Source organism: Pyricularia oryzae, chromosome 4, assembly GCF_000002495.2.
Source record: "Pyricularia oryzae 70-15 chromosome 4, whole genome shotgun sequence".
NCBI lineage: Eukaryota > Fungi > Ascomycota > Sordariomycetes > Magnaporthales > Pyriculariaceae > Pyricularia > Pyricularia oryzae.
The window spans coordinates 1,863,055-1,875,392 of record NC_017851.1 but is presented as its reverse complement, the minus strand read 5'-3'; the positions used below and the strand labels follow the sequence as shown (position 1 = coordinate 1,875,392).

Genomic DNA, 12,338 nt, shown 5'->3' with positions numbered 1-12,338 from the left:
GGGCTTCGTCTTGAAAGTGACCTAGACTCCGCCTGTGTACTGCCCCGCTGGACAAGTTCAGTTCATTTTGGCTTTGCGCCTCCAGTTATGGTAAGCCCGCTCATTGCATTTCACCGTCCATTGACCTGCACTTGACCGTTCTTGATCCGTACCCTTTTTCTTTTCTACATTTGTTTTTCTCCTCCGACTAATCTTACCAATTCCTAGTTTTACAAAAGGATTGACTGTGTCTTGAGTGGTCAAACGTGGACAAGTTGTCTCATCACCCCCTAAGAGTCCAAACTTCCACTGCTACAAAGACCGGTCACAGCAACGACCCACCATTTCAGCCCAACTGTCTGCAACGACCCTTACGAACGATAGCCACGCGACAAAACACCACGCTACCGCTCTAGGACGATAAACACACCGTTGAAAACGAGCGGATGCAGTCTTGATCCATAGCTTCACACAGCCCGCGCGCAAGCCGTCTGGCCAGCCGCACACCGCCGTTGTTGCTGATTCTGGTTTCGCACAGCGGACGGCGCCAGTGACCCAGCTACAGTAGCTCGCGCAACCCTCGTCTGGAAGCTAAGGGCCACGCCAGGTATAGGGCTACTTTTATAATCAGCCTGCCGTCCTCTGCTCTGTTCAGCTGGATCTTGATCCAACTTGTCATTTCGCCCGGAAAGGGAGAAGCCAACACAAACAACACCATAAGCCTAATAACAACCAAACATGGTTCTACGCAAGAAGGAGGTCTACACGACCATCACGCCCATCCCGGGCTTCATCCCACGCCAGCTGGCCATCGATATCCTCCACTCGCACTCCGAGGTCATAACGTTAAACCCGCTCGTTCTTGACCACAAGGCGATTCCTGCGCCCCGCGATGCCGCCTCGGACGAGTTCTACAGCACATGGTACGAGATCACGGAGCGCATCCAGTACATACCAGGCATCGGCAAGATGGGCTCGGGAAAGATCAACTTCAACGGTTGCTTCCACGACATGCCCTGGGGCTTGCAGACGCACATATATGCTCCGATGAACGTCGACCTGCGAAACAAGTACCGCATCGCCGGTAACCAGCCCGGCATTGAACCTCCCGAGCCGCCCGAGATCGGCATGGCCGCGCTCGGAGTTCCTAGCGACGGCCTCTACCTGCGAGAGGACATTGAGATCAAATGCAACATGGCCGTGGTTGGCTTTGTGAAGGCTGAGCTGAAGAAGGCGAGCAAGGAGATGGTCCAGCGCATCATCAAGAAGGCCGAGTTGCTGGACGCAGGAGTCCTCCAGGGAATGATTGAGGACGGGAAGCTCAAGACCATCAACCCGGCCGACAGGTCCAACACCGTTAGGTCGGCCAACACTCACAGGACCATTGGAACCTCGCCTTCGATAATGGCCGGCGTCGGTTCACCACAACCCAGCCCGACCATGTCTCAACACAGCACACATGCCAGCCCAGCCATTCCTTACACGATCCCTCGACCACAGTCCACCATGTACGGCAGGCCGGGAACCGCAGGGTCGACCGGCGGATATGCGTCGCCTCCGCAAACCCATCACCATGAGCTCTGTTCCAGCCAGCAAGCTTCCGCTCCACAACACGAGGTCATCATGGAGCTCCCTGGTGACTTTTATCACCCTCCCCAAAAGTCTCCACGTCTTCCGCCACCGGGACAGCAGCAGCAGCAGCAGCAAGGGTCTCCTCGCGGATCGCTCTCCTCGTCTTCACCACCACCGTCTGCAGGCCTCAGCAGCGACAGACATGTATCCTCGGTTTCCTCGCAGGGGAGGTGGTCGGAGCAGCAAAACTCGGTGTCGCGGCCCCATTCTTTCATGAGCGACATTGGTCCGGACCAAAAGGCCAGCTTTGCGTCGGACCTGAGCACGCACGACGAGACTGCCGAGGAACACCACCGCGACAATACACTCAAGGCGCTGGACGGCTCACTAAAGACGCCGCCTCTTCCGTCTCAGCAACAACAGCAACCCCAAGCACCGAAAGGGTACACCTACAATCCTGCCGATTACGCCAAAGTGTCACCGCCGGTGCAGTCCACCCCCAAGTTTCCTGGGAATGGAGGTTACAATGCATACAATCAGCAACAGCAGCGGTATGGGTATTAGGTAGCTGTCTGTCGTGCTTAGAATAGCGAAGCGACGCGTTTGAGTTTGATTGCATTGTCGAATCTCGATTGACAATGGGGATGACTAATCTTTACATCACAGTTGGGTGTGGGACAAATTGAACCGACCCCTATTATCATTTCCCGGATTGACATACCTTTGTTCCATTTGTTTCTTATTATCTACACACAAAAAAGGTGCAGTTCCAGTATCAAGGGAACTTTGCACAGGTTTGGACAGCGTTTTCTTTTTTTTGGGAAATTTTGGAGATACCTATTTCGCGCAATATTTTATTGATCACGACCATTCAGTCAAAGATCGTCTTTTCTTTATTGACCAACATAATTTATCTCATGATACTCTAAAAACCTGCCGCTTACGTCACTCTCACCATGCTACTTGCTCCGACATCTTAATCAGAGTCCTCGCCAACCTCGTCAGCCTTCTCCTCGCCACCCTGAGCATTGGCAAACACCTTGCAGGCCTTCTCAAAAGCCGCGGCCCGGCGCGCCTCGAGAGCATCGGCCTCAGCCTTCATGTCTGCCGGGGCCTTGGACTGGAGGAGGTTCGAAAGCTCCTTGCTGACGGTGTCGGTCTTGCCAATGTTGCGCTTGACCATGCCTGTGTAGGTAGAATACCTGGTGTCAGTGGATTTCTTGCTTGTTTCTCGACAAGGATCAAGAACGTGGTTACTAACCGCCAATGCGCAGCTCGTTGAATCGACCCTGGGCGGCGATGAGCTGCTTGAGCTGGTCCTCGGTCAAATCGACAATGTGCTGCATCTTGCTCAGGATGGCCCTGCTCTCCTCCGTGGTCGGATCGGAGCCCTATACGTTTTTTGCGATCACCTGAGTCAGCATCTTTCAAAGGAACACCAGGGGACCCCTGGCCATGTGCTTTTGTTGGGGGGTTGAGTAAATCACAAGAGAGCATGACGTACATCGTACTCAGCCATGGACTTCTTGATCTCGGAGCAGATCGCGTTGCTCTTGCTCTGCAGCTTGAGAACATCGCTGAGCTTCATGTCGGATCCCTTGGCGGCGATCTTGTTGGCCTTGCCGAGCTTGCGCTCGAGGTTGCTGATGTGCTTCATGGACTGGGCGACAGACATGTTGGCGGATTTCTTTTGGGGGGTCTTGTTTGGGCTGGTTATGGTGTGATGTTGCTGTGGATGGTTTTTTTGACCTGTGGTTTGTTTGATAGCTGGATGATGCAGTAGAAGTCGGAATCAACACAGCTTGACCAGTTCAGCGGATGCTTTTATATACAAGTTCGAGTGTCTGTCGATAGACGCCATCAATGCGTAGAGCTAGCTAGGGCCTATCTCAGTCCTCCCCTGCTATGTCCGGCACAGAGCCGAGGTTTACCTCAACTGGCATAGTCCATAATGTTGTTTATTTTTAAACCACTGGCTCGAGCTCTGATGTCCGTCAGACGAATTCAGCAAGATTTTCTTTAGCCAAAGGCATCGGAGTATCAAAGCACGGGATCATCCCAACTCGCTTTTTTTTTCTCCCCCCGCGCGCGCGCAGTGACAGCCAGAATTGCTATATACAAAGTAGCGCTTACGACGGGATGTTCAGACGTTCGTGGTCAAACTCACGTGGGTGTGGTACGTCTTTCCATCTTTTTTCTGCTGTACGCTCGACCCCTAATCCTGCATCACGGCAACTATTGCCGGCATCATCGCGGCCTGCCCTTCCCAAACGCGGATATTGGGTTTGAGGATGACTTTGCCCGAGGTTTTAGATGCCAACCAATAGCCGGTCGCGGACCCAGCCTTTCCACTGTATCACTGAGTGGCCTTTTTTATTTGTTGCGGGATGACGAAGGAGCTTGGCCGAAAGTTGGCCGTGGCGGTTCCATAATATATGGTGCCGAGTGTGTTAGAGGGTTTTGGGACGAACGGCGAATGAACGTGAAATGATGTCTTTTTTTCTTGCGTATTTGCTATTTTTGAGATACAGTAGCTAGCACAACCTAGCACGGCATGTTGGACCTCAATATTATATAACAGTCAATCATCACTTATGTAGCTGGCTTCTGTAGTCATGGGACAATGAGAGAGAGGTGAAAGACTAGCAAATTGTCGAGAAAGAAGAGAAAGCACAGCTCGAATATTCACTGCCGGCTATCATGGTACATTTCAAGCAAGACCTCGGACAACAGATGACAAGGATGCAGGGCAAAAGTTCAGTCAAACATCAGAAACCCAGAATTTTGTTGGCACTTTCCAGCACGCTCCTTACTCCAGGCGGAGCTCCATCTGGCACCAACAGTCTCCTTAGTCCCATTGCTTGCAACCCTTGCAAGTTGAGGTGCTCCGCGGCATACTCCGCCGTGGGCCGATCAACGTGGCGCGATTCTCCTTTTCCACCAGGAAAGTCGGGACCCGGCGTACCATCCAGAAAAGCTTGTCTCTGGGTGGCGAGGTACTCGGCATTTTGCTCCGTCACCGGGCAGACAGGTATGTAAAGAACGCTAGAGTCGGACTTTCCTTGGTGGATATGGTCCACTGCATGAATGGCTTCAAAAGCAAAAGTTTGTTAGCTTGACTTCATCATCTCACCAACCAAGAGGCTCCTCCATAAACTCACTATCGCAATGCCAAACCACAAAGTCGCCAGGCTTGACTTTGGGTACATGAACCATAGTCTTGGCCAGCTCGAGATGAGGGTGCAGCTCAGCACGGGGAAATTCCTGACCCCTGCCAGGCGTCGCACCTTGCAGATCCGAGTTCATTTCATGAGGTCTTGTGAGCACCCAGTTCTCGGGATGCAAAAAATCTTCCGTTTCGACTCCGTAGGCCCCAAACTCGGCAGGTGCCCTGACAGGGTGGAAGAAGGGTCTCAGGAGCATATATGCGACGGCAAGCTTTACACCGGGGTATACCTTAAGGGTGCCCTCGTTGGCGTCGCTGTGGCTCATGCTGAGCCAACCCTGAAGGGCGCGGAACATTGAACATGCGCCTAGCCCGTTGTAGTTGTTTTGACGCGCATCGATGCGTGCTCCGGCATCCCACATGTCAAAAGACGCACCGTCCCAGTTGCCTTGGAATACATCATCGTACACCTTGCCCAAGCCGTACCCTTGCCGCTCCCAGCGCTCGACGCTACCTCCATCTTGATGCGGACCAAGAGCAAAGGAGGCATCTCCTGGTTGCCGTATGCGCAAACGGTCAGCGTACGAGAGCGGCGTCGACAGGTCAATCATCCTGTCATGACCTGCTGTCCAGAGACCTTCGAGAAGAGCACGTTGGGTGCGAAGGAGGTTTGAGTGGCCTCTGGCCTTGATCTGAGGAGCGCTCCAGTACAGCTCAAAAACCTGCCGGTCGTGGGCTGGGAAGCCTCTGGTGTCTGGATTCTTGCTGATGTACTGTTCGAGATCGTCCTTGTAGGCCCTGGCTTCGGTCTCGGGTATAACGCCGCGCACGACAGCGACACCCCGTTTTTGGATCTCTTCCCTGAGCTCTGGAAGTTGTGATTCCAGCGCATTGAATTCTAGCTCGGGAACTATTGATGATCGTTTCCGGACGATCATGTCATTTTCTGTCTTGAGGGCGGCCAGGAGGCGTTTCCAACTAGCCTCGATCTCTCTTTCACGCCCAGCTATTAGTGATAGCTTCAGCTCCCGATAGCGATCCGGCAAAGGCTCTTCCTTTTGGCCTGCAAGGGACGCAAACGCATCCGAAATGTCGCCTTCTCGCTTGGGCCTGACTGGTGTCACTGCAGCCATGCTGGCAATTTTCCTGAGAGTGCTTGCCAACATTGTGGGCGGCACGGAGGCCCTTGGCCGGACCGCACGCAAAGATGAGTACATTGGTGATTAACGAGGAATATGCTTATTCAACTTGATTTTGACTGGGAAATATAAAGAAATTTAATAGCATGCTCGCCCAGCAAGTATGTGTAGATATTGAACAAGAAGCAGGTGAGCAATCGTAAACAAGCTCTCCCGACGGGACGGAGCACGGCCATCTGTTCACAGACATACTTATATAGGTACATATGGGGAAGAAAATGCGCCATAATGACGAACAGCTGTTTTAGACCGATCTATAGATCCGCTTTCCCCTCCTGAGGAACTACTTATTAGAGTGCCGCCGCAATGTCGGAGTTGCCTACCTGGAAGGCTCCGGCAAGACTTGATCAGCTTAATAGTGGTGCTGGCGGAGAGCCTCATTCGCTGTTGGACATTTGTGAATCTGGGTATTATACCCGGCTTGCCTGCTGGTGGACCTTTAACCATTAATGTTGTGTACCCTTAACAATCAGGACGAGATAATATCCGGACTCAAGAGGCAATCAGATTGATAACCCAAGGTAGATGCGTCTGCAATCAGTTGAAATACGAATGCGGTACACAGACAAGTGAAAGTACCTCCACGCTTAGCCGCGTCAGGTGGAATGCATACAATTCATCCGGAGTCCAGTTTTTCTGGGTCGGCACATCATCGGGCAAGGTTTTCTTGCAGCCTTTGGCCCGAGCGCACCCTAAGTAATTTATGATTGGACAGAAACCACGATGTGCCCCACACTAAATACACAAATAGGCGGCTTTACGAAATTTGGCAAGTCCGACCCCTCCACCGCTGAATGTGGGAGGCAGCCCCAGAACTTCGAGTTCACGCCACCAAACGGCTTCTCGGATGGTCTGAACTCGATTGAGTGTCCGTCCCGTCGCCAACGCTCCGCTCCAACATAGCCGGGCGCTTGACGCTGCCGCGTGTGTGGACCGCTGATCCCACAGGACATCAATTGACTGAATCCTTCCGTCGACCGACATCGCGCCAATTGCAGCTTGGTGGCCTGACGCGACAGGGGGAGGCAGAAAAAAAAGGTGCCCGAGGTAAGGCGCGCAGGGCGATCGCAAATTTTCTTTGCGCTGGCCCACTCGCCCGCCCGCCCGTCATGTCCGTCGCCATGAGCAGCAGCGCGAGCGCCGCAGCCGCCGCAGTCAAATTCGTTGGCTCCGACGCAGACGGCCTGCCGCTGAAACGAAAGCAGGTCCAACAGGCCTGCATGTCCTGTCGCAAGAAAAAGGTAAGGTTTGCTGGCGCATAAGGCGCCACTTTCTTTGCGCTTGCTGAGGGCTTTGACATGGGCCCTACCGGCATGCATGGACAACAAGAGATGCGACGACATGTACTGATTACTCTGCTGTCTCGAAGAAACGCTGCATACATACAATACCTTCTTCGCCGCCAGAATCCAAGACGCCGCTTCCACCATCCCAAATCCCAGATGCGCCACCCGAGTCGAGCCCCACGCGAGGCGACGACAATACCGTCATCTCATCTTCGCAAGAGAGGCTTGAAGATGACATTTGTCAGGTAGCTGCATCCCAGCTGGTTGAGCTGTCATCCCGGTTTGTTGGCGACCTCAATCCGGAAGGCATCTTTGTCGAAGCAACAACAACCAAGGCATCATCTGTGCCTCCAGGACCAGAAGAAATAGGGATATGGCTTCCCACCCGCTCAGAATCAACCAAGACCAGCGCACGAAGTCCCGATGTTTCGTCACGTCGAAGTCGTCATATTCCCAACCATTATGGAAATGGGAGTGAACGCCGTGGCAGCCTGCTTGCGGCATTCGAGCGTGCAAGAGCACAGTATCTCAGCGAGGAGTGCCTTGTTACCATGCCGCCGCCTCAGGAGTATTCCGTGCTTCGCCAGATTTTTATGGATAAAGTGCACCCGATATTTCCAATCTTTACCGACTCAGACCTGGCTGGCAACAACCCCGACACGGTCTATGGCGACGTCATGAAGCAGGTCATCTCCATGATCGGCGGTCTGGATCCGGCGGGTCGCAAAAATCTACGATTAGAACCAGGTGGTCCCCTCCTCAGGCCCCAGGAGTTTCATCAGCAGATGGCGGAGGCAATATTTCCCGTGCTGGAGGCCGACTGGATACAAAACAAAGTCGATCACATACGTATCCTAACCACCATGGCCCTCTTCTATCAACCATACGACACATCTCAAAAGGACCGGGCCCGTGCCGCGTGGCTCAACACGCAGGCCGTTCACCATTTACAGACGCTCAGTGCGCATCTCAATGGCTACCGACCGCAAAGACCAGGCGAAGATATTGATCGTGTCTTCTGCGCCGTTTGGGCAGTGGACAGGTTATGCGCATCATTCTATGCTCGCCCGACAATAATACACGAGCGGGACGTTGAGAAGGACCTTGAGCTCGCTATCAGCAAGCAGCCGCCATGCTTCATGTTGCTGCTGAAGCTTGTTCAGACTCTTGACAGCGTGTTTCCTCTGTACAGGCCACATCAAAAATTCGAGTATACCGACATCCCGGTGTTGGAGTCTCTGATAATGGATACAGGGACTGGGAGAACCCCAACTCGACTTCTTGGTGAGCATTTGATTAGTCGGCCTCGTATGCAGCGGATTGTTCTAACCATTACTTAGCAACCCTGGAGACACTTTATCACGCCATCGCCGTGCTTAGCTGCCGTCAACCGCGTAGCGCCTTTTCTTTGACATCACCCGATGACAACCGCTCTCATCTACCAAACTCTACAATCAACCCCCGACGCTCCCTCTCGGCGGACAGGATTGTCTGGGCTGTGCAGAACGAAGACCTCGGGCCATTTCCGTTCGTTCCCTACGCCGTCTCACTGGCTCTCACTGTGCACTACCGCAAGATGAGGTACAGCAAAACCGTCATGTTCCGTAACCGAGGCAGGGACATGTTTCGAAACATTGTGGCTGAGCTGAAGAAGCTTGGTGATTACTTCTTCAGCGCGAGGATAAATGCTGGACTGGGCGAAAGCATCTTGCGGGAGATGGAGAAAACAGCAACGTCCCTGTGCCGTGAAGATGGCGAAAACGGCTCCAGCACTGTTCCTCCAATCGTCGCTACAGCCTCAGCGCTGGCGGCGCTTAGCCGGAACGGTACGCCCCTTGCCGCCCCATCTGGCGATACTAGAATGGTTGACGCGCCATCACTCCACGCAGCCAACGGGGGTTCGGGAATCGGTGAGGCCGTAGGGGCAAATGGCTACCATGCGGCCAGTGGGGCTCCAATATCTTCAATGACGAACGGTAGCATAGAGCCATCCGTTTTCGATCAGCTCGACGTCGATGTGGATTTGTTCGGCTTCTTCGATCCGAGCTTCAATCTTGGCGCCGTCGACACAGCTTTGGAGGCCAATCTGAATATGGGATATCCGCAGCTCTGGCCCGCGGAAACATGGGGGCTTGGTAATATCTAAGAATACTACGGTATCTGGCGAAAAATCCCCTCCCCTGTCACCGTAAGTCTATGCGTGGGCCTTCACCAATTTAACTGTTCGCGGGGAGCTACAAATACCTGAATTTTTGTGTTTTTTTTCGCAAAAACTATTGCCAAAGCCGGAAATTCCCATACATCCCACACCATTGAGCAACTGTGCCACGGGAGGGATTTTGACCCCTACCAGCATAGTAGGCTCATTTGCTCAGCTTTGATCGGTCGAACGGGTTTGGTGGAGATTTACATCCGCGTTCTATAAGGAGATGGCACTGGATGCACTTTTGGACCCTGATGGGGACTATTCATGCCAACCCCGGGAGGCATGAGGAACGAATGTGGGGCAAAGGGGCTGTTTTTGTCGCGGCTTTTTCTGGCGAGCGCGTCTAGCATCCGCGCGCGTTTGATCATCAGATGTCAGGATTCGACAGGGACCATGATGGTTATTAACTTAATTTAAGGCTAGGACACACCGGCCAATCCCCTGGCGAAACAAAGCTTGGCCTGCGTCCGCGCGGTTGTTACTAATTTCTACGATCTAGTCTGTTTTAAACGTCTAGATCATCAGCATCTCAATCCTGCACGTGTCAATGCGAGCGGCCTTTCTGGTGGACAATCTGACTTCCACTTTTGGAATATTGCGGCATCCACCACGGTTGTATTGTGTGTCCCAAGGTGGCAGCGCGACCGATCGATCATGGTAGGTGTTGACTCGGCCGGTCCGTTTCGGTTCCAGAAATGTACAATCGTATTATCTTTGGCTCCAATATTGCCGCGGTCATTTGGTTGGTGTTTCTCTGTAAGTGGCTACCGAATTATTTTTCAAGGGGTCAGTTGCCGCTAAGCCACCTGCCGAAGACGGTAGCGAATGACCGGCTTGCATCACCCAAGATTCCCAATGGTGCGCTTTGATCCTTTCCCCACTACTTCGCCAATCCCTGAGATGGGGTGTCATTTCCTGCCAGGGGCCTTGTCATGCTGTTGTAGTTGCAACAACGACATACGACAGGCAGTTGGCCGATTGCCGGTGGCCGGTGGTATAATACGGCGATGCGTCCTCGTTTCTGGAGGAGGGCTTACTGTCTTGTCCACCACCCACTTCAGTCACTCTTTTCGCTGACAGTACTGTCCAGACCGTCTCTTCCTCTGCTCGAAGACAACTCCACGACGTCTGCAACAAAGCCGCATTATTAGTCAAGATGCGTGCCTCAACAGTTCTCAGTATCCTCTCTTTCACGGCCCTCGGCCAAGGCATTCGTATCCTTCAAGGAAACGATGACGGCTGGGCTGAGATGTACGCAAGGACCTTCTTTGATACCCTTACTGCCGCTGGCAACGATGTGATCCTGTCGTGCCCTGCCGAGAACAAGTCCGGCTCTGGTATGTTCAATCCCCGCAAAACACTAGACGCATCCACTCTATCCTCATGCATGCTAACTCCCATAACAGGCTCAAAGGACGCTGAGCCCGAACCTCGCAAGGATGCTTGCGAGTACAACAGCTGCCCTGCCGGTTCCGGCCCAGTCGGCTCTGACCCCAACAACAAGAAGCTCAACTGGGTCAACGCATACCCGGTAACTGGTGTCAGGTACGGCCTGGACACATTCGCACCACAGATCTGGAACGGCCAGAAGCCTGAGTTGGTCGTTACCGGTGTCAACGTCGGCAGCAACCGCTACATCCTCTTCCCCTCGGGCACTGTCGGTGCCGCTGTGTACGCCATCGAGCAGGGCATCCCCGCGATCGCCTTCTCGGGTGACAACGGTGGCGGTGCCCGCTCCTTCGACCCCTCCGGCAATGCCACCACACCATCGGCCAAGGTCTACGCCGAGCTTGCCACCAAGCTTGTCACTGAGGTCGTCGCCCAGGGCACTCCTTACCTGCCCGACAACACCTTCCTCAACGTCAACTTCCCCAAGCTGACCGACGCGTGCAACACGGCCGACAAGTTCAAGTTCGTCCTGTCCCGCATCGCGGTCGGCGTCTTCTCGGCCAGGGATGCCGAGGTCTGCGGCACCACAAGGCTCCCCAACGAGCTCGAGATTGGGCTCCGCAAGGACTGCATCATCTCGGTCAGCGTTGGCGGCAAGGACAAGACCACCGCCGACGCCGACGTCCAGGCCGTCGTGAACGACAAGCTCAAGAACATCCTGGAGTGCCTGCCCAAATAATCAGTCGGGCCCAGGCTCTTTTCTTGTTTAATGCTTTTTTGCGTATCGAAGATGGATTCTCTGTACATAATTTCTGGCCGGTATATACCATAATTTTGAGAGAGTTGCTTCCAAACCTACAGTTTTGTCACTATGCGGTTCTATCTATTCTTGACCTAGGTCTTCACACTTGGTGTACCTAAGCTGTGTAGTATTGATGTCTCTTTCTTTTGTGAAATGTGCACCTCCAATCCAGGGCTAAGTATCATTCGGGCTACCCAAGAAGTTGTCCTATTAACATCCACGGCAGCAGCTTTACTGCGCAAGCAAGCCGACTACTCCAGCTACCCCCAGATACCCGTCCAGAGCTGAAAATTTACATCTACTACCGCACCACAGGGGCAATAGCGATTAGGCCTTCATCACGCAGACCAATTCTACTTGCATGGGGATGTTGCACCCACACCGGTAGTCGGATCTCACCGCTCTGTAATGGCGTAGCATGCCTCGGCGAGCGGGATCAAATCGCGCAATCTCTATCGCTATTCGTGGGGATCTTATCCAGCCCCATCTAGCCCAAGACTCATTGCAGTAGTAGACGTCATATACAAAGCTCGGACGAGGCGGTCTAGATGACTATTCTTGTTGGGGAAAACATTCCATGTGTCCGAGATAACCCCATTGGGAGCTTACGAATGTTGATTGAGATGGGTTCTGTGGATCGGTATCAGAGTCAAGCAGCCAAGCAGAGTAAACATATGTGGCAACCATCAACAAATGGATACTTTGTGGTAGGCTTATAATGGGTGGTGGCTTACATGAC

At 53.2% G+C, this 12,338-nt stretch overlaps 6 protein-coding genes across 6 annotated transcripts; 4 read left to right on the top strand and 2 right to left on the bottom strand.

Moving 5' to 3' along the window:
* The first annotated feature begins 94 nt into the window (after positions 1–94).
* MGG_03435 (uncharacterized protein) lies at positions 95–3,393 on the top strand. Its single transcript, XM_003716448.1, has 2 exons — positions 95–2,758; positions 2,826–3,393. Exon 1 carries the CDS (start codon positions 718–720, stop codon positions 2,113–2,115), a length of 1,398 nt encoding a protein of 465 aa, XP_003716496.1. The 5' UTR covers positions 95–717; the 3' UTR covers positions 2,116–2,758; positions 2,826–3,393.
* MGG_03436 (uncharacterized protein) lies at positions 2,393–3,348 on the bottom strand. Its single transcript, XM_003716449.1, has 3 exons — positions 3,056–3,348; positions 2,813–2,942; positions 2,393–2,736 (listed from the first exon to the last, which is right to left on the bottom strand). Exons 1-3 carry the CDS (start codon positions 3,224–3,226, stop codon positions 2,528–2,530), a joined length of 510 nt encoding a protein of 169 aa, XP_003716497.1. The 5' UTR covers positions 3,227–3,348; the 3' UTR covers positions 2,393–2,527.
* A 667-nt stretch (positions 3,394–4,060) lies between the features above and the next one.
* On the bottom strand, positions 4,061–6,054 carry MGG_03437 (uncharacterized protein). The gene is made up of 2 exons (XM_003716447.1): positions 4,713–6,054; positions 4,061–4,642 (listed from the first exon to the last, which is right to left on the bottom strand). Exons 1-2 carry the CDS (start codon positions 5,932–5,934, stop codon positions 4,320–4,322), a joined length of 1,545 nt encoding a protein of 514 aa, XP_003716495.1. The 5' UTR covers positions 5,935–6,054; the 3' UTR covers positions 4,061–4,319.
* A 168-nt stretch (positions 6,055–6,222) lies between these two features.
* MGG_17095 (uncharacterized protein) lies at positions 6,223–6,819 on the top strand (the record flags this gene model as incomplete). The annotated part of the gene is made up of 3 exons (XM_003716446.1): positions 6,223–6,323; positions 6,482–6,612; positions 6,668–6,819. The coding sequence occupies 3 exons, from the start codon at positions 6,223–6,225 to the stop codon at positions 6,817–6,819; spliced, it is 384 nt and encodes a 127-aa protein (XP_003716494.1).
* Positions 6,820–7,025: 206 nt separating this feature from the next.
* On the top strand, positions 7,026–9,348 carry MGG_03438 (uncharacterized protein; the record flags this gene model as incomplete). Its single annotated transcript, XM_003716445.1, has 3 exons — positions 7,026–7,157; positions 7,286–8,486; positions 8,543–9,348. 3 exons carry the CDS (start codon positions 7,026–7,028, stop codon positions 9,346–9,348), a joined length of 2,139 nt encoding a protein of 712 aa, XP_003716493.1.
* Positions 9,349–10,292: 944 nt separating this feature from the next.
* MGG_03439 (acid phosphatase) lies at positions 10,293–11,691 on the top strand. The gene is made up of 2 exons (XM_003716444.1): positions 10,293–10,745; positions 10,815–11,691. Exons 1-2 carry the CDS (start codon positions 10,565–10,567, stop codon positions 11,534–11,536), a joined length of 903 nt encoding a protein of 300 aa, XP_003716492.1. The 5' UTR covers positions 10,293–10,564; the 3' UTR covers positions 11,537–11,691.
* The last annotated feature ends 647 nt before the right edge of the window (positions 11,692–12,338 follow it).